The 24,299-nt window shown below is 43.2% G+C and overlaps 1 protein-coding gene across 1 annotated transcript in view; it reads left to right on the plus strand.

The window, feature by feature from the left end:
• Positions 1 to 2,251, plus strand: part of CNKSR3 (CNKSR family member 3) — a 75,513-nt gene extending 73,262 nt beyond the window's left edge. The window contains exon 13 of the mRNA XM_074990351.1: positions 860 to 2,251. Within this exon, the coding sequence (XP_074846452.1) occupies positions 860 to 1,158 (299 nt within the window). The 3' untranslated portion in view covers positions 1,159 to 2,251. The remainder of the gene's footprint in view (positions 1 to 859) is intronic.
• Positions 2,252 to 24,299: the final 22,048 nt, after the last annotated feature.

Here is a 24,299-nt window from a genome sequence, read left to right on the forward strand (position 1 = left end):
GTTCAGGTACTACTGTAGTGATAGGGGTTGCATAATCTGTGCAAAATACAAAAGCCGGCGGGATGACTGTTACCTGTTCTTGAAGTCCATTTCAGAAGTCTGTGTGTATTTCCAAAAAAGGCCATTGCAATATAGCGAAGCTGGCTTGAGGTTTGCAAAAGGCTGTGCACCGAGTAAGTAGCCACTCCACCAAACCGATCAGCAGATGGCAGGCCTGCTTTTTGTTTAGATTTCAGGAGGTTTTTAAATGTACCTGAATTATTACTACAATATAAATGTGCAATCAGAAATAAAGAGCTTACAAGTATCTTCAAAATATTTGATTGCCAGTGTCCGAACAGAATATTGTAGCTATAAGAGGGTTATAGGGAGACAGGAGGAGGTGCCTGGTTCAACTGGTCTCTTGGCAGTATGGAAACAATGTTATTTAAGTCACCTAACACAGATTGCTGTGGTGCTAACTCATGTAAAATGTTTCTTTAGAGCAGTTTTGCCCTCTTTGAGTCTTCCTCTTCGGAATGGAATAGTGTTAAAAGTTATCAGTTATTGTTTTGCTCTGGTATCAAATTGCCTTTTTGTCTCTGCTAAAAGTTATCTTTTTTGCCTGAAGATGCACTCCTAGAGCAGGTGATGGGATGCCATAACTCCTAGGTTATGTCACTGATTTCATGGTCTACGCATGGGAAAATCTCACACAACCTCTGTGGACCTCAGTTAATACTCATTCATCTCATAAGTACACTGAACGCCTTAACTGATGTTTTTATCATGCCCTGAGAATCCTCTGAGTAATTAAAAATTTAAAATTGGATTTCAGAGGCAAAAAAGTACATGGTCTTCATCTTTTGTTTTATTGCAGGTGATGAGGTCCTCTGCAGATACTTCAGTAACGAGAGAATACCCCCAATCGTTGAAGAAAGTTCTTCCTCCCAGCAGCATTTTGCAAGGCCAGTGGCTGACAGGCAGTTAGTGAGGGGTGCAGACTACATCCGAGGCAGCAGGTGCTTTGTGAACACAGATCTCCATAACAGTGCAACCATCCCTTTCCAGGAGGAAGGAGCTAAAAAACTCTCTGTTACATCACCCACAAAGTCTTCCTCCACAGAGCCCTCACTACTGGTCAGTTGGATCACGAGACTTAAGCTGTTGACTCACTGAGTGTTTAATGGAACGCGTTCTCATCTTCTGTTACCAAGTGCCTTTGTTCCTCAGTAAACTTCTCTGCTTTTCAGATACAGTATTACATGGTGACTAGCGTGCTGATCTATTCATGGAGAGTTGTACACACATCCAAACCACCCTCAAATTTTTTTGTGTGAATTTTTTATTTGGTGGGGGGGAAGGGCATGGTTCTGGTATTCTTGAGCAGAAAGAATTGGATGATGTGATATGGAAGTGGGATAAAGGTCTAGTTTCTTTTTTTCTTGCCCCAACCTTGGGGGACTTCAGTCCTCTGGAAGCAAGTAAGCCTCCAGTGAATTCAGAGGTCCGATCTGATCCAAAAATCTTTGACCTCTGCAGATGCAATCATTGTCCTACATTGAGGTCCGGTGGCACTTGATTGGCTAAAATGCTCTGATGCTACACAGCCTGCTAGGTTACCAAATTTGGAAGTCTCAACAAAAATCTGGAGTTGTTCTCCTGACCAGCTAGACAAGATGGGAAAAGTCTATTTTATACAATAGTGTGGTGTTGTGGCATGTTACTGCTGCAGCTTTAACTTTGTAAAGTACCTGCATCTCTGTGACAACCAGAGAACTGTGTTAGGAATATGTTAAACCTGGTTTATAATCCACTTTTTGAGAGCTCATTACAGGCAGACTAGTGCTCTCTGACTTCCTGCCATGCTCATCCATAAAGAAATGCATTGGTACAATATGCCAAGGAAGTGCATTTATAAAGGTGGTAAAAGAAATGTATATTTTCCTTCATTATTTAAGAATAATTTGCTGTATACCAAAGTTTCCTTTTAAAACAAACCCTGTTGGTATTGTGGAACCTCTGCGGTGATTCTGTTTTTGAACTGATCTGTCTTTTCAAAAGGAAAAAGTGTGATAAATTACAGTTAAGGCACCTGGCTATTTTTAAATATAGCTCCAAATTTTTCACCTTTGAAAATCTCAAGTAGCAGCAGGTGTTTGGGAAGAGGGGGGAAAAAAGCTTGTAAAATTAGTTTATTAAAGAATCATTGTTTTAAAAGTGAATGTACAAAAGGTTATTAGTATGCAAAAAATGTAATTTAAGTGTTAAATACAGCTGTATTTTTTTTTTTACTGTTAACCCTATGTAGGTTGTACATTCCTATCTAAACACTGTGCACTAATTAACCCATGCCAAAAAACAAATGCTGTTAAGTTCTCCATTAAATCACCTGCCAAATGCTGCACAGAATGATCTTGTGGTAATGACAGCCTCTTGTATTCCATCTACATCAAAGAAAGGGAAAACAGTTCAACAGGTTTTAAAATCCTTGTGTTATGGATTTTAGCATGTTGGTGTACTGCCCTGGAAATGTTAGAGCATAGAACAGGTCTGCATATGTAGGTATGACAATGCTGAAGGTATGATAATGTTATGGAATTCTGTTACCACCTTCTAGAGACCAGATGGTTACATTCAGCTCTCTGGTAAGCTAGTACAATTGCATTGACTTCTGTTGTGATCTGCCCAAAGTGGAGTTTGTCCGTAGATCCGTCACACCATTCTGTAACGTGGTTATAGCATGGTTTGGTCCCATCTCCACAGGCACGATCCTACCATGTTGTAATAGTGAGGGCACTGCTGCCCTAGTCTCCTCCAACATGATGGAACTTGTAGTTCAGAGAAGATCAAACCCACCTGTAGCTCAGCTGATTTCTATCTGTGTGGATAGGGTAGAGCCAAGTACAGAAGCTACTCTGTTATAAATACGTCCTGGCAACCAACTGCTTGCAACATAGTCCAGCCCTGCACACGCAGACCAGACTCACTGCTGTTGAAGTGCAGTCTGTCCAATGCAACAACTGCTATTAAATTCAGTGTAATCCACTTTGATGTCCTACATTTGATGGGCTTAAAGGTGTAGGAAAACATGTTTGTCTCCATGTGTTCAGGGGGTGGAATCAGAGATGTGCACTGATTTTTGTTTTGGCGGGGTTGCCTCCAGAGAATAATTTTCCCTTTCTGGGTCTAGTGCTGGAGGCTCATCCAGTCCAGTTCTCTGGAAGCCACGCTTGGTCTACCAAGACTAGTGAGAAAAGTGTGCCCTAATTCAGCCAAAGTAGTTTAAAACTTCAGTTATTACTGCTTAATCTACACTGGTTTTTAAACTATGCTTGAGAATAGTTCTTAATCCTAACCCTAATTTGGATTTTCAGTTTATTTTATTCTGTTCCAGTTTTTGTGCTGATCTTATTTGACCAGTTAACTTTCCTATATTCTGAATGCTAACTATAACCTATCATAGAGCTGGAAGGGACCTCAAGAGGTCATTGAGTCCAGTCTCCTGCCCTCACAGCAGGACCTATCGCCGTCCCTCACAGATATATAAAATCTAACCTGCTCCAGACCCTTCAAAGGCCCCCTGGAGGATTGAGCTCACAGCCCTGGATTTACAAGGCCAATGCTCAAACCACTGAGCTGTTCTCTCCCTCCTAACAGTTTGGTCACTTCCATATCTGTCAGCCAAATCACACTAGAAATCTAAAAATCTGTCTCCTGCCTTTTCTTTAAAGAAAGGTTGCAAAGCAAAACCAAACCTTTTATCTTGCCCTTTACTGCTTAAAAAAAACATAGCTTCAGACTTTTTGATAAAAGTTAATGATGATATTGCAAGGCTCTTACTCTTTGTTGGAGGAACCAAAGAGCGATGCAGCTGTAGTGGGATTGCTCATTCCCCACCAATGAGAGATGATGTGACACTGATTCTAGCATCCAGATTTTTAAAGATATTTAGGTGTCTACAGTTGCAGATGGGAACCTAGTGGGTGTTCATAAGTGTCATAGCGCCTAATTGCCATTGATTTCAGTCTTGACCTCCCTTTGATTTAAATGGGAGTTGAGTGACAAGGCACTTCAGGAAATTCCACTAGCCCCTATCTATATATGTTGGTGCCTAACAACCTTAAAATATGGCTCCTGGGTCTAATTTTTTTTCATAAACATCATGAGATGTTTAAGGTACTATTAAACCATCTAGTTTGACTTCTGTATATCACAGGCCTTTGTGTGTATGTATAAGTTACAGTTAAAAACTGGAGGCTGGTCTGACCCAGCTGACTTGGGCTTGTGCGTCTTGGGCTAAGGGGCCTTAAATAACAGTGTAGATATTTGGGCCCAGGCTGGACTCCAGGTTTGAGGACCCTGCAACATGGGAGGGTCCCAGCACTCAGGCTGCAGTCTGAGGCCCAACATCTACTCTGCAGTTAAACGGCCCCATAACCCGAACACTTAAATTGGTGTGGGCCAGCCGAGAGGGTGTAGTTGCAGTGTAGGTATACCCTAAACTTCACCTAGGTGCCCCTGTGTTGACTCCAGTGATGATAGGCCAAAACATTTCAGTCCTCAGGGAGAGATGGAGAGACTGAGGTAGGGGAATAAGATGAGATGGAATATGCCCAGACAATCCTAGCAGGCCCCACACTCCAGAGCCAAGTGGGAAAAAAATCCATGGTAACTGAGTATGTGGACAAGACACCCAAACCAAGAGCATGAGAGGGGGTTACCTGGAACCCATCAGTGCACAGACCTTGAGCACCATTGGAAATAACAAGCACGTTTATTGTTCCTTTACAGTTTACCTTAGAGAAAGTTGATCCTTAAAAGATATTACGTCTCCCACTTGTGTCTTTGTAATAACACTAAGGGTGCATAAGGGGGTGAGGGAGGAATGAATGAAATTAAAAAAAAAAAAAAAAAAAAAGTTCTGCAAGAACTTGAGTTGGAGGAACTGCTTTTCAGAGAGCTAGTCTCCAATATCTACTTCCTATGCATAACTGCTGTGAAATAATAGCTCACCCCTTATCAGGTCTGCCAAGGTCAATGAGCACCAACCGCATATGCCAGCAGCAGAGCATGATGGACTGGCTCCAGATGCTGTAAAAAGCACATGCTAATCAACCATGATTTAATGTGTGTTTGAGCAAGCTGCCTGAGCTTGCCCTGCTAGTGGGGAATGAGTGTGAATGAGTCTGGTAGCCCCAGGCTTTGCTTATTTTGTTTCAGCACAGATTGCAATCTTCTTTTGTAGCATTGCTTTATTTGTGAAGCTGGTATTTTGCAGACTTGATCAGAGGTGACTCTGTGTGTGTGTGAGAGAGAGAGAGAGAGAGAGAGAGAGATAATATTGGAAAAAGACAGACACCAACATCTGGCCAGCCCAGTGGTTTCAATTTGTAAGCACAAACTGCCCAGCACAGAAGTACCTAAAATGTACCCTTACTTTCAGTTTTCTGTGTCTTAGAACAGACTAAACTTACTCCTGCTTTCTGATGTCCTTGTGAACGGCCTACGCTGGCTCTTTGCTTTCATTCCGGCTGAATCCAATTAGTAAGGAACACAGCATGTTTTGGAACCTCGAAATATCATTGAATATAATGGTTGTATAGGTACATGACAGTGTATATAAATCAGACAACACACAGGTGGTTCCTGGCAGTCTGCTAAAGTGGTTCTTTGGCACACCTGGTCTACCCTTTCACAAGCATGTTTGCTTCCTGAGGATCTGATCTTAATTTACTGCACAGGAGCATAATTAAAATTAAAGGCAATTCCTGAAAATTTCTAATCCAATGAGAGCATTTACAAGTGTACAGCACTGTGTCTGGGAGCTGAGGCAATTGCACAGACTTTGTAGGTAAAAATGTCTTCTCTTAGAACTATTTTGTTCCTCTGCAGCAGGGGGAAGAGGATGAATAGGGAGAACAAAGGGAACAGTGCTTCAAAATGGCTTGGTTTTAAGGAAAGGCAACAACTTTCCCATTGTAGTGGTGAATGCTGTGAGGGAGGGGAGGCTAGTAAAACTGTGGAAAGGGATGTAGCTCTCAAACCATCTTCAGTGCAAGAATCCAGAAAAGATCCCAGTCCCAACCTCTGAAAGCCTGACCTTTTGTGCTTTGATTAAGGCTCTTCCTTCTCTTGTGCACTATGGCTAGGTGTTTGCTTCCTGGTGGTAGTTATGCTTTCTTCCTTGGGGAAGGCTGGGAAAGCAGCTGGGCAGAAGTTTGTGCAAGAATCATGGTGAATTTCTGCTTCCATACCCACTTTGCTATATTTTTCTGAAAGCATGCTGTGTTGCCATGTGGTCTTCTCTTCTCTGTGAGACCACTCTCCATGTGGCGAGGCTGTGGTTGGATCTCTGAGAGTATTCCATGTGTTTGCTAGACAACAATTCATGTGCAACTGATCTCCCTCGCCCCAAAATGGAGAACACATATCCCCTAATACCTTTTTGTGCCTAAAAATGGCCATACCACTGGAAGCCTGTTCAGGAGAAGGACTGGAATGGTGGAGGGTGGTTCAAGTTGTAAGGTGGGGGAGACCTTTTCAGAGCTGTGAAGAATTGTACAGACTGCTGGACTGAGTTATTTATGATAAGGCTCCTTGGCACTGTTAAAGTCAAGCACCAGGGGTCTTAGTGTAAATGCTGATCAATTCTCTACATCTTTTTCAAGCCAATATCAAACCCCTTGCTTTTTCTGAACATTAAGTAAATGACAGATCCAAAAACCAACATGTGGGGAAATACATCAAATAAAAAGACCAGGAACTTGAAGATATCAAAGTGTGTCCTCATTGCCCCCCAGAAAACTGAATCTGCAGATGGTGGTTACTTCCTTGATGATCCTTTGCTGGCAAAGAGGAATAATGTATTTGGGAGAAGAATAAACTTAAATCTTACTTGAACAGCTCTCTACCTCCACCCAAAGCTTCATGATTAATTAGCTGATATTTAGCACATAGCGAGACAATACAGAACAAGTGCAACTACTGGTTTTATCTAGAAGGATTAAAATACATAGAAGAATCTGCAGCAATGAAGGTCAGATTATGGCAGAGTCTGAATTAAGTTCATGTTGTACCATAACTGTCTTTGTTGAAAGGTCTATCTCTTAACACTGTAACATGGAAAATTATTAAAAATATGACTTCTACAAAACATTCATGTCCCATCTTTGTTCTCAGCTGGAGAAGGTAAGCTCACACCTGGTGTGAATGCATGTGTCAATATGACTAACATTTTTCTCTTTCCCTCCTCTTATGTCTAAAACTACCCACTTTATCAACTAGCTGTTTTTGACTCAGAATTCAGGGGAAACTTCTGAATGTTTTTGTTTCCCATGGTTATACGGCACACGTGTCCCAAGCGTAAACATTTTCTGACCTACATTTGTGTTCTATGGTCTGTTCCGAGAGGTATTAAGCACATGTAACCCCCATTGACTGCAACAGGTATTGTGTGTGCTCTGTAGTGTTTGGGATCAAGCCAAAACTTGGGAAATTTACAAGTTCAAGATTACCTGGTAAGCACATACCTGGTGGGTAGGCTGTGCATATTCTATTGAGTAATCCTTAGACTAAATTTACTGAAGAATGTAACAGTTGACCCTTGCATATAGAATAATACTAAATTTACAGGAAGCTGGCAGTGTTATCCTGTTATGGTACAACAATGCATCTATTTGCAGTATCTTCCTCCTTTTTGGCAGTCACTTGGTAATCAGTAGGACATCTATTTGTGAGTCTGATGGCTGATCAGCCCAATTCTGGAGCTGCAGATCTTATCACAGAACAAGCAGGTGTTAGTAGCTGTTGGAGGAGTATGAGGCAGTTTTTGATGCTCTTTTCTTCTTCTCCACCTCTTGTCATCTGCACTGTGGCCAGGCCTCTCAAATTGCACCACCCCTTCATGGATTAGCATTCTCTACTGGGAATGGTGTTGGGCAAGGTTCTCCAAAGTGGTGACACCGATGCTGCACTTTTTCATGTATGCCTTCAGCATGTCCTTATATCGCTTCTGCTGGCCCCCAATCCTCCTCTGATTTTCCTCCAACTCAGAAAACAGAATCTATCTTGGGAGGCACTGGTCAGACATCCGAACCACGTGACCAGTCCAACGAAGTTGCTGACTGACAGTGGCTTGAGTGCTCGTCATGTTAGACTCTTCCAGGCCTCTAGTGTGTTTGCACCTATCGTTCCAAGAGAGTGAAGGCACTTAAGATAGAGCAACAATCATATTGTCACCTGTGTACTGGAGGTCTGTGGTTGAGGTTGTGGAGGTCTTGTTTTTAGCCTTCAGTCTCCTGAAACTGAAAAGCTTCCCATTCATTCTATAGACAATCTTCACACCATATGAAAGCTTGCCATCAATAAAGTGAAGCATCATGGTGATGAAGATGCAGAACTGTGATGGGGCAAATGACACAGCCTTGGTTGACTCCTGTTTTGACCTCAAAGGCGTTGCTCTGGGATCTGTTGTTGCTCAGTACTGTGGCAGTCATGTTGTCATGAAGCAGCCTTAAAATGCTAACAAATTTTTTTGGGTTAGCTGATCTTTGAGAGGATGGTCCACAGGGTGCTACAGTTAGCTGAGTCAGATGCTTTGGTCACATCATTGAAACTCATGTATAAGGCTTGGTTGTGTTCACAACATTTTTCTTGCAATTGCCGGGCAGTGAAGATCATGTCTGCTGTTCCACACTGGCATTCTGGGAGAATTTCTTCTGAGAGTGGCAGGAGTTGGTTTGTGAGGACTTGAGCTAAGATTTTCCTTTTTGTTGCCAGGAGGGAGGTGCCACAATAGCTTCCACAGTCCGACTTGTCACCTTTCTTGAAAAGACTGATGATCACTATATCTCTGAAATCTTGTGGCATCTGCTCCCTATCCCAGATCTTGAGAATCAGGAGGTGGAACTGTTTGTGAAGCTCTGGTCCATATTCTTTGAAGACTTGGTGGGGATTCTGTCTTGTCCAGTTGCCTTGTTATGCTTCATTGCTTTGATGGCAGCTTGGACCTCACTCAGAGTAGGACGTGTTGCAAGATCATCTCTAGGCGCTTGCTGAAGGACTTGGTCAAGGGATTCTGGGACCACGGTGGAGAGCGGTTCAAGAGCTCGTTATAGTGCTCCCTCCAGCAAGAAGCAATGGTTTCACTGTCTGTCTTTCAAGAGTTGGGTACCATCCTTTTGATCTCAAGGGATTGATTTCATGGTTTCTCAGCCCATAAATAGCTTTGGTAGCATTGAAGAAACTTCTTGTGTCATCGATGTCTGTGAGATGCTGAATTCTCATACCTTCTCAGTCCACCACTGGTTTTTGAGTCCTTGCTTTACATTGCACATCTGCCTTAGCCTTGGCATGCACTTCTGTGTTGGGTGTGCAATTGATGTTGCTTTGCCCGGCCCTAAAGTCTTTCCTTTTTGCCTCAATCATTCAATTTCCACACTGTTCTCATCACACCAGTCTTGATGCTTCCTGATCTGGTAGCCAGTGATTTCTCCACAAGCTCCAATTGTGGCATTTTTCAGTTGACATCAGTGTTCTTCCATATCTTCAGGATGTACTGTTGGCAGCTTCCCTTGAAGTGCTCTCTGGAAGTCTCTTCATCTGATGGGGTCCTTCAAGCCTTGTACATTGATCTTTCATGGGATCCATTTCCTGTTCTCCGTTTGCTAACCATCCTAATCGCCATTGTGGATCGAGTAAATCCAGCAGTCATCAGCACAACTCCTTTCATGTATGAGAAGGACATCATGACAATCCCGAGCATGGACGATGACAGTCTATATGAAGTGCCAGTGCTTCGACCAAGGATGTTGCTATGAGGTCTTAAATTTGTTTTTTCTGGTGGAACAGGATGTTTGTGGTGACTAGATCATGTTCCACACATTTGTAAGGAAGAGCACTCCCTTGGCATTGCTGTTGCTGACTCTTCCTTTTCCAGTGTTAGTCTGCCAGAGCTCTGTGTTTCTTCCGACCTTGGTACTGAAATCCCCTAAGAGAACAATCTTCTCATCTTTGGGTATGTCTTTCAGGACTGTGTCTAGTTGGGTGTAGAACTTCTCCTTTGCATCATCTTCAGTGTCTAGAGTTGGTGCATAAGCACTGATGACAGTTGTCTGTTTGATTTTTTGCAAGCTTCAAGTGGAGTGGCATGAGATGCTCATTGACACCAACAGGGACTTCAGATAGGATCTTTTTCAGTTTGTTCTTCATGGCAGATCCAACTCCATGAATTCATTTTTTTTTTCCTTTGAGATTCCTTTCCAGAAAAATGTGTACTCTCTGCCTTCTTCTCTTAGTTGTCCTGGCCCGCGTGTTTCTGACGGCAGCAATATTGATGTTGAATTATCGCAGCTTCTGGGCAATAATAGCTGTGTCTTTCCGGTCGCTCACTGTGTGGGTTGTCCATTTAGAGTCCAAATATTCCATGTTCCTACTCTCCGGATCATCACCTTGTCGTGGTGAGAGGTCTTGTGTGTTTCAACGAACTCAAGAGCAATGCCACAGGGAGTCTCATGCTCCCAGCAGAGTCACCCATGGCAGCAAGATCAAGGTGGAGGGTCCAGACAAAGAATGGCTTTAAAAATCCTCAATGGCAGAACAGGCGGAGAATAGGAAAGGTATTGCTACAACAGCTGTGAAGGGTGGATGAGGACTGCAGTGAACAGAAGACACCCAGTTGTCGCGGATTCTATGCCACTGGACCTGAGTTTTCTACCCATCAAGAATCGTGTGGTGGGTGCAGTGCAACAGTTCCCTCATGTTAAAAGGAAGTCACACATGGGCATTTTCCTCTGTGTACTACTCACCTAAACTTAAGCCCTACAGTGACTGGTGAATGGTGACGGGAGCAGGATCGTGAAATCTGGAAGCTTTTAGTCATGAAGCAGTGTGTAGATGGTGGATGTTATGTATCAGTCATACTGTTTCAAGGACTGAAGGGCTAGAATGGCCTGGCTGCTGCATCCACAACTGAGTAGCCCTATTTAGGATCCACTCTGCTCACCCCACATGAGGGAGGGGCTAGAAAAGGTGTCCAAAGCATAGTCCACCTCAGCCCCCCTCACTGGATAACCATGTCCAGCGGGTTCACCTACATGTAGTCAAAATCGAATGGTTTGCAGTATTATGCGGGGTTGGAAGGGAGAACAACGCATTTTAATTTCGTAGCTATCTCAGGCAAGCCACTTAATAGAGACAAAGTAATTTCCCCCTTCTTCCCCCACCTTCTGGCTTATGTACCTGATTTGTCAGTTTTCATTTCAATTTTTTGGGTTTGTGTCACTCTGTTACATAATTGTCATGCCAATTCACTTTCAGCACTATTTCTAATACAGCATTGTCTCCTGATCTGAAGAAGTGGGTCTGCCCTGCGAAAGCTCATCACCTAATAAATTATTTTGTTAGTCTTCAAAGTGCTACAGGACCGCTTTTGTTCTTGTCAATATTAGAGAAATCAGTTGCCTTTCCACAAAAAAGGCGGGGTACTGAATTTTTGGTGTTAGTGAGTGAGGTGTGTGCATTGGGCATTGCAGTTGCAGCAATGTTTACATCAAAAGCTGTGGAGGAGAATAGCCAGGCCCAGCGAAAGCCTGTAGAGTTTAAGTTAAATAAATTGACTGATAGAATGAGGACAGTCTGTAACGATACATTCAGGACAGCTTAAAAGCAATTTTGGTTTTCTGGTATCAGGATAACTTAATTTATAAGTGCTCTGAACAACTACTGCTTGGAAATAAGCTGCCCAGCAGTGACAAAAATGTACTCTGTAACCAAAGATCAAAGGAAATTAGCAAGCTGTTTCCTCTTACTGAACAAAACTTGCTTTAAAACACTATTCTGTGTAGACGTGTGTGTTCATTTAAACACAACATAAAACCTGAAACTTGGCCAAATCAGGAAGCAGATGACAAAACGTGGACACCTTTACAATTGGATAAATGACAGGACTTCTCTGTGTGGGAATATTATTTAAGTGACTTGTTTTCTCAAGTGCAAGTTGTAAAGCGATTTTTTTGTTGTTGCATGTAGTGAGCAGATATCCTTCCTCAATTGTTCTACCCGTGCATCCACAGCATTTTTGGGGGCCTTGATGTTGCTAAAATTCTTTCCTAAGACCTGCACCACTTACATCCTAAGTCCTTTTTGAGTCCTCCTGCCTCCCTTTTATGTGAGTAGGATAACTACGCCTGGACCAATCATTCATCAAAACCGGCCTGCTAAACACCTTATCGCATCAGGTTCCTAGCTAGTTTTGTACTTATCTTTCTCCCTAATTAACTGCTTATGTTGCTTAGAACATGACCTCATCATGAAATATTCATATAGGAGTAATGCATTGGCTGGATTATTTGATACTTTACAATAAGACAGACTTCACCTTCCTTTTTTCAGTCCTGATCCTGCATCAGACTTGCCTGGCCTGTGCTGAGCCTAATAAAAGATCTGGGCAATTGCATGGGTGTGACCTTTTCCTCTTGTAGCCTGTGAGTTTTCTATCACCATAGCCCTGTACCTAGGACCTGAGCTGTAAAATAGGCTGAGTGCTCTTCATGTGTAATCTCACTGAGCTCCACTATTTTTAAATCGAAAACACTCAGCATCCTGCAAGCTACACTGAGAGTTCTGCTCTGCGATTAACATATTCCCCTTTCTAAAGGAGGGAATAAGAGACCATTAGGTAATATAGTGTAAACAAGTCAAATTCTCTTGTTCTGCCAGAACGTTGGTTGATTAGTGGATGCCTGTCATCTTAGAAATATTAAAAATCAGTTTTTCTTAGAGCACCAAATGGCTGTCTGGAAGATGATTGCTACTTTTGGTTTCTGTGGGCTTGGTCTGGAGCGAAGAGCGAGTCTGGTGAATCCCATTAATAATATTGTTTTCAAAACAACATTCTTCAGAGCCATGGTATAGTGAGGGTGGTTTAGAATATTAAGCTCTCACTCTAAGAGCAGGGGTAAAGGGCTTCTCTGGTCCTTGGGCAGCCCCTGAAGTTTGTAAAGATGGGTCATTGGCAGTGGTGTGACAAGATGGTGGCCAAGAGGGCTTTTGGTGGTGGTGGTGATCCTAGAATCATAGACAGTTAGGGTTGGAAGATACCTCAGGAGGTCATCTAGTCCAACCCCTTGTTCAAAGCAGGACAAATCCCAACTAACTCATGCCAGCCAGGGCTTTGTCAAGCCTGCCGTTAAAAACCTCTCCACCTCCCTAGGCATTTGGTTCCAGTGTTTCACCACCCTCCTGTAATGAGCTGGAACTCCTAAGACCATACAGCACAAACCTGGTTTGAGGCCTGAGACCTAGCTAACAATGGACAAAGCATGGCTCAAAGCTAAACTGTGAGCAAGAGGCAGGCCTCAGCTAACAGAACTTGGCTCAGATATGGCTGAGAGTGGGGGGAAAAAAAAGTGCGGGTTAATCAATGCAGATGCAGAACAATAATTAGTACAAGTTGAAATCACAAGGTCTCACCAGCTCATTTAAAAAAAAAAAAAAGCTTAGTACCTGCTCCTCAAAGATACAGACCTAGGTTCAGGAAAGGGTCTAAAATGACAGCATGATGGATAAAAGATGATCTAACCAACCTATGAGGTTCAGGGAGATGGATGATAACCTGAAATGTCAGCAGTGAGGTATGCTTTGTTTGTACCTATATATAACGTTGTTTCTTGGGGACTCTTTGTCTGACCTAGGTGGTCAGTGGAATTCCCACTGGCTGTGTCAGTCCATTGCAGAATGTACCTATGTACAATGTATCAGTACAGTGTACAATTACTTGCTAACTGTAATTTGTACCTTGCTTGGCAATAAACCCTCGCTGGGTACCTTTGATCCTTATGTGGTTTGTGGTTTTTGGGGAACCTCACAGGGTCTGCTGTAATCATTGGGCCCACATTATTGAACACGAACACAAACACACGCAGCCTTCTGGTTATCAGTGGTGCCAAAGACCCAAGAGAACGCAAGGGCAGTAAATCCACTAATCTACACCTATTGAAATAGTTTTTCCTAACATCCGACCCAGACCTTCCCCACTTCAACTTCAGACCATTGCTCCTTATTCTGCTATCTGCCACCACTGAGAATAGCTTGGCCTCATCTTTTTTTGGAAGTTCAGGGAGCTGAAGGCTGCTATCAAATCCTCCCTCACAAACCTCTTCTGCAGATTAAACAGGCCCAGTTCCCTCAGCCTCTCTTCATAGATCATGCACCCTAGCCACCTAATCATTTTTATTGGCCTCCACTGGTCATCTTCCAATTTTATTCCATATTGTATTTAACTGAATTATATACATATATTTAAAATCTACATCTTATTAGGCTCACAGTTTAATATGAGTGCTGTAACTAGAAAAGTTAACTACATCAAGCAACACCACAATTTACAGATAGTGGGTTCTAATGTGTCGGGATACAAAGTAGAGTCATAAACTTCAGCCATCAGGGAGCCCATTAACTGTTCTGCCCTGCACCTGGAATTGCTGTCAGTGGACTAGATGACTGTCTGAGGTTTTTCATCTGTTCCAACCTTCTTCTTCTTTAAGGCTAGGAAATTTAAATAATATATAACATTTAAACAAGTACAAACTAAGAAAACAAATTATTACTCAATTATTATTACTCAAGTAGACTAATTCCACATGAATCAGGATTAGGTGTTTAATGTGAAGACAAGGAAAAACTGATATGCAAGGTGTAACTGAATATGAACAACAAAGTTCAAATATACAAAATAAAACAAATTTAAAAAAATTAAAAAGTCTGAATGTAGAAGGGGTCATAAAATGCAACTCTTTGGGATTTTTGCAGCAAAATCATGGATTAGATCTTCAAAGTTCAACGACCTGGCAACATCTTGCTCACTAGCAAAAAGGGCAAGACCACTAAGTCTTTCTTGTTGAATTGTTGATCTTTGCGTACTTTTGATTTGTTTCATTTGGCCAAAAGATCTTTTGGCTTCAGAAACAGTGACCAGTGTGGTGCAGAATATTGACAAAGTTATGGTAAGGTTAGGAAAAAACGTTCCAACTGAAGCTCATGAATTTTATTTACATGTCTAGCTTTCTGAGATATATACTCCTAAAGTTTGCCTTACAAAGTGCTTTCATGTGTTTCCGCTCATTGATGATGTCTGGGGATATGCCACTGCCATTTTCTCTGCCAAAAGCAGAACATGAGTTTTCAATTTGTGTATCAGTAAGTTCCAAATACAACCACAGAGAGCAAATATAATTATTAATATCTCTGGCCATGACAAACTGCTATGTCAACCCACCAATTACACAGTCAAAGGCTTGTGCAAAACATTCACTTTAAAAATCTCTGCTGTCTTTTCTCCCAGATGGACTTCTGGTGGTTCATTGTGAAATAGCTTTCTCTTTTTTGCACATTTCTCAGGGACTCTAGTTTCACTTGGCAGGTGTTTTGACTGACATAGCTTTGGCTGCATGCTTGGCATCTGCCAGGTGTCCAAGAGGAATGAACAGAACAGGTAATCATCAGATAGTCCAATGAACAGAACAGGTAATCATCAGATAGTCCATCCCCAGTTGCCCAGTCCCAGCTTCTGACAGACAGAGACTTGGGACACCATTTCTTCCCAACCGGGCTAATAGACAGTGATGGACCTATCCTCCATGAATTTATCTAGTTTGTTTTTGAACCCTGTTAAAGTCCTCGTCTTCATAACATCCTCTGGCAAGGAGTTCCACAGGCTGACTGTGCGTTGTGTGAAGAAATATTACTCTTTCTGTTTTCACACTGTTCTCTGTTTCTTTTGCTCCTCCTTCACCTGGAGAGCTCCCTCACCAATTCTCCTGTTAGCTGCTTCCATTCGGTAGCCTGTTCTCAAGGAATGATCCCAGGCTTGCTCTGAACTATGAGGCTCACTACAAGTAATTATCGTCTAATCATCTTTAAGCCTAACTCCACGATCAAATACAGTCCGACTGCCCTGCCTACTTTTTCAAGTCAGGCTTCTTTTTCTCCTTTCTGTCTCTCTTTCTGAGCTCCACACTTAGGTTTGTACTCCATAATGATGCTCTGCCAGTCACACCACCAGTGTGCAGCAGTGCTGTGCAAAATTATTACTGTCTGAACGGGCTATTTTTAACCAACCGTTTAGGGTTTTTTTTTTTTTAAGGAGTTATGAGGATTGTGCTATTCTTTTCTTGTGCTATTTTGCTGACTCCTCACTCCAAAATACATTATTTGCCTAAAAAGTGCTATTGCTCTTCTGCTTTTCACCTGCTAGGTGGCACTGCAGCTTGGCACCACATACAATAGAGGGTGGTGTCTGTGGTGGATGTACACAGTTGGGGGCAGGGAGCCTCTGCCTCCTTGAATCGGGTTGGTGCTATGCAGTGCAGGCTGGAGGTGGGCCCCACACACTGCTGGCTTGGCATGGTGTCGCCACATGAGCCCCACGTGGAGCTGGACCACTGATGATACCACGGCAACCAGACAATGCCTGCACTGCATCCCCACTGTTTCAATTTAAAGGAGACAGAGCACTTTGGCTCCCCGCCACCACTGCCACTGCTGTGCCAATTCTGAGACACGAATTAAAAGGGCCCAACAGGTGACCACTGCAGCAGCTGCTCATCATCATCATCATCAACAACCCATTGGTGTCCAAAGCCTCCCTCATTATTTCCTTCCATCTTTCCCTGTCCAGTGCAGACTGGCCTAGTTTTGTGCGGAGCTAGTCTACAGAGGCTATTTTATCATCTACCCATTGTCTGTGGAGTCTGCCTCTCCTCCAGCTGTCCATTATGCCAAATACCAGGGTCTGGATTTCTTGTTTGTCACTCATTTTGCAGATATGCCTGATTAAATGCTGTTGTGAGGGGGAGGAGGGATAGCTCAGTGGTTTGAGCATTGGCCTGCTAAACACAGTATTGTGAGCTCAGTCCTTGAGGGGGCCATTTAGGGGTCTGGGCCAAATATATATATATAAAAAAAAAATGGTCAGCAGTGGTGCTTGGTCCTGCTGAGAGGGCAGGGGACTGGACTCAATGATCTCCAAAGGTCCCTTCCAGCTCTGTGAGATAAGTATATCTCCATATACATAAAAAGTTGTATAGCCTTCTGCAGCAGGCTCCCTTTTGTCTGTATCTTCCTATATAATTTCTCGTTGGTGACCTCCTGCATCCATCCTATTCTCAGGATCTTTCTCTAACAACTCCTCTCAAATGACAATATCTTTTTCTCTTCACATCTTTTGTTATCACCCACGTCTCACATTCATACCACATGCTGCTGAATACACATATTTTCAAGATGCTCAGTTTTATTCCTAAGCCAATTGCTTTGCTTTTCCCGATCTTATCCATCACTTTCAAACTCATTCTGGCTTTCGCTATTATAGTTGCTAGTTCCTTCTTACAGTCTAGATCATACATTATGTTGCTCCCCAGATATGTGAACTTCTCTATGTTCTCTAGTTTAATCCTGTCTATACTGGTCTTCCTATTTTCTTATCTCCAAACCCCATTGTTTTTGTTTTATCAATGTTCATAAGCAGTCCATACTGCTTCCCTTCTTCATTTAGCACCTACATCATTCTCACTAGCTTCTCGTCATCTTCAACGATAACGATATCATCCGCGAACCTCAAGTTGTTGATTTTCATCCCATGCACAGATACCCATTCTATCTCTTCCTTGATCTTGTCCATTGCTCTCTCTAGGTGTGTGATGAAGATACTCAATGATATCCGATCTTCTTGTCTCATACCTCTACTTGTTCTAAACCAACTTCCCAGTTCTCTGCACATTCTCACTGCTGCCTCTATATTGTGGTTGGTATCCTTCAACAACTGTATCTGTCTGCTATCTGCTCCATAGGACTCAAACGCTACCTAAGACACTTTCTCATCTATACTGTCAAATGCCTTCTGAAAATCAATGAAACAGTTGTAGATGTTCTTTTGTCGAGCTTTCTTTGTTATGAATCTTAGTGCCAATTACTGGCTGTCTGGTACTTCTATCTTTCCTGAATCCCTCTTGCTGATCCCCTAGGTGTTCCTCTCTCTGATCTCAGTCTCTCCATCCATATCAGCATCAGCACCTTGCCTAGATGACTAGTTAGGGCAATTGTTCTGTAGTTCTTGCACTCCAGTGCACTTCCTTTCTTGTGTTTTGTCATTAGCACGGATCTTGCCCATTCCTTAAGTGCCTTCCCTTCTTTCCATGCTATATTACATAGTGTATTTCCTGAATCATGCTTTCTCCACCATATTTCATCATCTCTCCTGTGATCTTATCATTTCCAGGGCTCTCGTTGTTCTTTAGTCATTTCACTGCTCTTTTTACGAAATATTGGCGTGGCTCTCGATGCTCGGCAGAGATCTCTCTCGTTCTTTGATCAGTGCCTCTGAGACACTTGGGTCCAATTGTGCTTTGTATAGATTGGTGCAGTATCTTGTCCATCACTGCACAACCTTCTCCTTGTTCATGAGCATTTCTTTGTTCTCAGCTTTGATCACCATCTGCTTCCATTGCCACTTCCTATTAATATTGCTAGTCATTTTATACACCTCCCTGGTCTTATACTCACCATAATACTGTTCCTCTCACCTGCTGCTACTGTTTAAAAATTTCAGAATCCCAGTAATAGGATGGGGTTTCTGGGCACAGCTAGAAAAATCAATCCAGGGTACCTTTGCTTAAAATTCGGGCCACTTATAGCCCTAGGCTGGGATTTCCTTCTCACTAAGGCATATCCAACCAGCCACAACGCTACATCTGCCAGCCCCACTGGCCAGCCAGAAGCCACACAAGCAAACTCACAGACTGCTCAGCTGCTCTACCAGTCCACACCAACAACCCCCAAATTCAGGTGAGAGGCTCTTAAGCCTGTTTCACCAAACACTACACAGATTCTTCCAGACCCCAAAGAGCCCAACACCCGGTCAATATATACTTGGATCTTACCCAAACAACGCACTTACCGATTCTTTAGATTTAGTATCTAAAGATTTATCAGCTTTAAAAAAAAAAAAAAAACGGGGTTAGAAAGAAGAATTGTTAAAGCAATACTTTACATGCATCAATCATAACTACTGATGCAGGCCAGTGGTGGTATTTGCTGATTCTTAAGAATCTCTGAAAGTTCATTTCAGGTTCCATAAATTCAGTCTTTGGAGCATTGTGGATCTAGCCCACTGGGGTCCACATGCTGGCACTTGGACCCTTGGAGACCACAACACAAAAGATCCAAGATGGACACTGCTAAATCTACATCATCCCTTAGAAAGATGGGCCCCTAGTCCAGACAGCCTTAACTCATGAGCACTGAAGAACAAAAATGTACCTGCCAAGGCCACATCTTATAGTTTTCATATGCGGAGGGAAAATTCCATTCTTCTCCATAGGTCTTGGCTTACCATCTGACCAGGTGGATCACTGTGTGCTGGGTTTCCATTCTTTACAGTCCCAAATTGGGAAAACCCCCACCATCACAAAAGGGGCGTTGGCTGTCTGGGACTTTGCTCAGTCTGTTGTCCAGGCTGGGGTAGAGACCCACCTCCCATTATGAACCTCAGCACTGAAACATCTCCCATACAGCTGCAGAGCTGAAATCTACAACTTTACTTACGTGCATGATACAGATATACAAGTACATAGATTCAGGGCATCATCAGCTTTCATTTGACACCTCACATGGCACCCCTAGCACAATACTTGGGGCCAATAGTCACAATAGGCATTAAAATGGCTTCCAGACCCAATATAAAAGTCCCAGCCACATGACAACCCCTTGCCTCCCCCTCTCTTCCTCTGTTGCTGCTGCTTTGCTGCCATCGTGATGAAATTTCAAAGGACCCAAGCAGGGCTCCTGTCTGCTCCTGCAATGGCCAGGAACCCAGGCCCTTGTAATTCACCTGGGCCCTGTTGTAATAGCCCCTCTTGCCTCACCCCTTTAATGGGCTTGTGATGTACTTATACTTCGGTGTAAAGCATATAAAGAGGCATAAACAAGTTGTCTGTCTGAAATTTTACTTCCTACTTACTTCACTCTTTTTATGTAGCCTGTTATAAAACCAGGTAAATATCTAGATGAGCTGACATACCCCTTGGAAGACCTCTGTGTACTTCCGGGGTACATGTACCCCCACTTGAGAAACAATGGTTTAAAATAATGCTAAATGTCCTTGCAGGGGCTCTGAATACAGCAAAACCCTCTCATAAGTTAAGCTACAATTTCTCTTCTCCAGAAGTTATTTTGCACGAGACCAGGGGGTCTGCAGTCTGTGGCTCTGAAGCCACATGTGGCTCTTTAAAGACTTCTTTGTGGCTTCTGATCCTATAATTGAAAGTTTGAAAAAAAAAAAAAAAAAGTGTGGGGGGGAACCCTCCTGATTATTTTGATGAACAGTGAATGTCTAAAAGCTCCCCAATGAACAGCTCTTCTAAATAGCAAACAATGTGATCTCAGAATGTTGGATAACTCCCCCAGCATCCTCCAGAGACAGAGAAGATTCAGGAGTGGAAGCCAGGAAGTCAGGAGGAAAGGGAGATATGGAATTGGTCTGGGGTGACAGGGGTCAGTGTGTTTCTGTCTGAACCCCCGCTGACCATCGCAGCAGACCATGGCTGCCAGCAGGGCCCTGGCCCAGGATGCAGTGGAGTGGGCAGGCCTGTGTCCCCTCTGCCACCCCGACTTGTGAGTGACAGTCTCCTGCCACTTGCTAGGCCAGGCACATGCCTGGGTGGCCATGCCCTGTACTAGGGTCTGGGTCTGCCTTGTATATTGTCTGTTTGTTTGCTGCTCCACCTTGCATCAGGGCTTGAGCCGGCTCTATATATTGACTGTTTGTTTGTTTGCCCAGTCTTGCCCCAGGGCCTGGGCCTGATTTGCTTATGACTGGTTGTTCGCTGCTCCACCCTGTACCAGGACTTGGGCTGTTTGACTTTGGGGCTAGACCAGTCGTGGTGCCTGCCCAAGGAGATGTGTGTCAACCCACTGAGGCTTGAACACAGGACTCAGCCCCAGGGCTACATCCTGTAGGGAGCAGGTTCGGCTGTTCCCTGCGGCAACTCACCTACGGCGCTGTTCTTAAATTAGGAGTTACAAAAAGTGTGGTTTGACTTTATTTATTAAGGACTGTTTTGTGTTTATATTCATTGTGGCTCTTGGATAACTGAGTTTTTTACTGAACCGGGAAAAAAATGGCTCTTCTTTCTAATTTGGTTGCCGACCCCTGTGCTAGATTGTAATGAGACCTGGGTGGGATGAAGACTAATCAACCTACGTCATTATGTAGATTTGAGAGTGTGGTTGAGGGCTTACTAAGAAATTGTATCCTCTTACAGCTGTGAAGGAGGGAATCATTTAGCTTCTGCATCAGTTTCCCCAATTTGCAAACATCTCGTGGTTCTTAGATCTGACTCCTGTTCTAGTCCTGCAAAAGTCCTCCTGTCCCCTCAATTGTAGTATCTTATGCGGAGTACCTGTAACTGACTGTGAGCAAAGCAAAGCATGCTTAATAGCATGGATTAGAAATGAGATCTTCTGTCTGCAAGCTCGGTGCTTAAATATCTGCAATTTTCCTCCCTCTCTCATGGCAGAAAAAATTCTGTTTATGGGTGTCCAAATGACACTCTAAAAATCCCCAGGCCCATAGCTATAGCTGAGATTTTTACAATTCAAAATCTTCTACAGAAGTACACCCCACTCAGTACACTGAAGTTTTTATAACAGATTGGCTTCAAAGTTCTCGATTAACTATGTCCCATAAACATCCCCCACTTTTTTTTTTTTTTTTTTTTTTTAAAGTGGAAGTCGAGTACAAGAGAATCTGATGTTGCTCAGAACGTCCTGCAAACTAGGATTAGATTGCACTAATTCCAAGTGGTCTCCTTCCAGGAATTTATTGCACAAACAGTTAACTACAAATGCCATTTTAACTGATAGCATTTATCCAGCTGTTTGTTTCACTGTCTAAGATAACATCAGCCAGAGCCTCACTGTTCTTTTCAATAATAATAGGGTTGCCTGCAAGACAGCGTTTGCAAGAGCCATCCTCGCTTCCAAGTCTTTGATTGTCCTAAAAATTCCTCTGGTACTTAGTAAGCAGTCAGTTTTGACTCTGCTTAAGAAGTGCTTAGACCACCCCAAGGAGGAATGGTGTCTGGAAGCTTGGTCCTTCATCTCTAAACACACAGATCACTAGAGCCAAAGACAGATGTGCTATTCTCCTGGTCATTGACTGTGAATCTGGATTGCAGCCTGTTGTAGGGAAAGGAGGTGGAGCTGTAGTCCTCATCTCCTCCTCTCTTTCCTTCTTCTGTCCTTCCCTCTAGCTACTAATTGGACTATTCCCTATGGAGGAAGAGCTAGTAGCAGGGAAGAGAAGATGCCCACAGTATTGTGAGGAGGAGCAGGGGTGAAATATTTCCCAGCTGGGACAACTCTTCCCCATCAACAGCTAGTGCTGGGAGCCTCAGCAGCTCCCCAGACAAGCAGCAGGAAAAAAATGGTATTAAGATCCATTTCAACTGGTGCAGTCCTGTTATGGTTGCTCACTTTCATGCAGCAGCATGTCACCCTTCTGGCTCTTATGCATTGGCACGACCAGGCGACTCTGTGTGTTGTCCCATCTGCAGATGATGTATATGCAGTTCCCACTGGCCAAAGTCTAAGCCAATAGGAGCGTGGTGGTTGCACTTGGGGGTGGAAGTACAGTTCAGGGCCTCCTGGCTGTCTCAACACATAAGAACTGGAAGGCAAACATGTTGGCTTCCTCCTGGGAGCCACGCAGCTCAGAGGCTAGCAGGGAGCTTGCCAGCCCCACCTAGACAGCCATTGTGGGACACCATTTTAAAAAATTCAATTTAAAGCATGTGCATGAATGTGCATATGAACACACACTTCTGTGTGTACCCACAGACACACATGTTGGTAAAGTAAAAGAAACGTCTAATTGCTATTGTTTTGAAATGATCTGGTCCAAAAATAGGACTTTTTGTGATGTTTCTCTTCCTTTCCCCCACTGAAATTTCAGCCCTTCTCCCCGCTGCTGCCAAGTTCAATCAGGATTTCTAACGTTAGAAATCTTCAGCCAGTTCTAGAACCAATTGGCAAAACAATAGTTTTGGCTTGGTGCAGGAATGAGTGGGTGAAATGCTATGGCCTGTGTTATGTGGGCCAACAGGCCTGATCACGGTAATCCCTTCTGGTTCTAAGGTGTGTAAATCTATAGTTTGCGATGACGAAGGTTGTAAGAAAAGAAAATGAAGCCCTTGCTATTTGAGGAACAGAGGCACCAGTGCAGTATGGCCCTGAGGTAGCATCCTATAGGCCTCATCCACCCAGTGATGGTAGGAACTGTACTCACCTGTGGCCCACAATCCCCATCCCCTCAACCAATGCAAATGAACATTTTCCTCAGTCCAGTTCCCTTTAGCAGTTAAAGCACAGGCATGTCCCATGGTTTTCACCATTCTCAAAGGTAAGCTATTTCCAAAGATGAACAATGCATTCTGGTAACAAGCAGTCCTGTGGCGCCTTAGAGGATAACTAATTTATTAGGTCATGAGCTTTCATGCAAAGCCCACTTCATCAGATGACAGCTCAGGAGCTAATAAATTTGTAAGTCCTTAAGGTGCCATGGGACTGCTTGGTATTTTTGAAGCTATAGACTCATATAGTTACTTCTCTGAGTCTAATACATCCTAGTGTCACCTTCCCCTACCTGGCTGTAAGGAGAAGGCCAGGACTGGTGGAAGTCCTCACTATATATATGGATTGTAATGTGTCCCTTTAGGCAACATTAGCAATTGTTTATCTTCAGTCACTGCCCAACTGGCATGATGTCGATAAGGAGGACAGTTACGTATCTGTAAACAAGAGCGTTCAGTCCTCCAGCAGAGCTTATATTTTGTGTGTCGTTTTTTTAGGCCAAACACTAGTCTGGCACTGAGTGCTGCCGCTGAGTGCCCTGAGCCGGATTCTTTTACACTGCTTTTACTCCAATGCCACTATAGTTAATGGAGTTGCTCCTTTTATACTGGCACGACCGAGGGTAGAATAGGAGCATGAGGTGTGGAGTATGAAATTGAAGGTTTCAACAAAAGGGCACTGCAACTAGAGAAGTAAAACAGGCATTTCCTCATGTTTACCGAGTGCTCACTGCCTGCAAATTTGTATTAGTTCCCCACTGCCCGGAAATCTTCAGACTTACTGATGTTCTAATAGTCTGTAAGAATAATGCTTTCTGGCTTTGGACATCACAAAATTTCCAAATGCAGCTAAAGTGAAGAGGAGAGAGAGCTTTCAAAACGGTGCTGCTTCTTAGCTTGCTGCCCAGTAAG

Source organism: Carettochelys insculpta, chromosome 3, assembly GCF_033958435.1.
Source record: "Carettochelys insculpta isolate YL-2023 chromosome 3, ASM3395843v1, whole genome shotgun sequence".
Classification (NCBI taxonomy): domain Eukaryota; kingdom Metazoa; phylum Chordata; order Testudines; family Carettochelyidae; genus Carettochelys; species Carettochelys insculpta.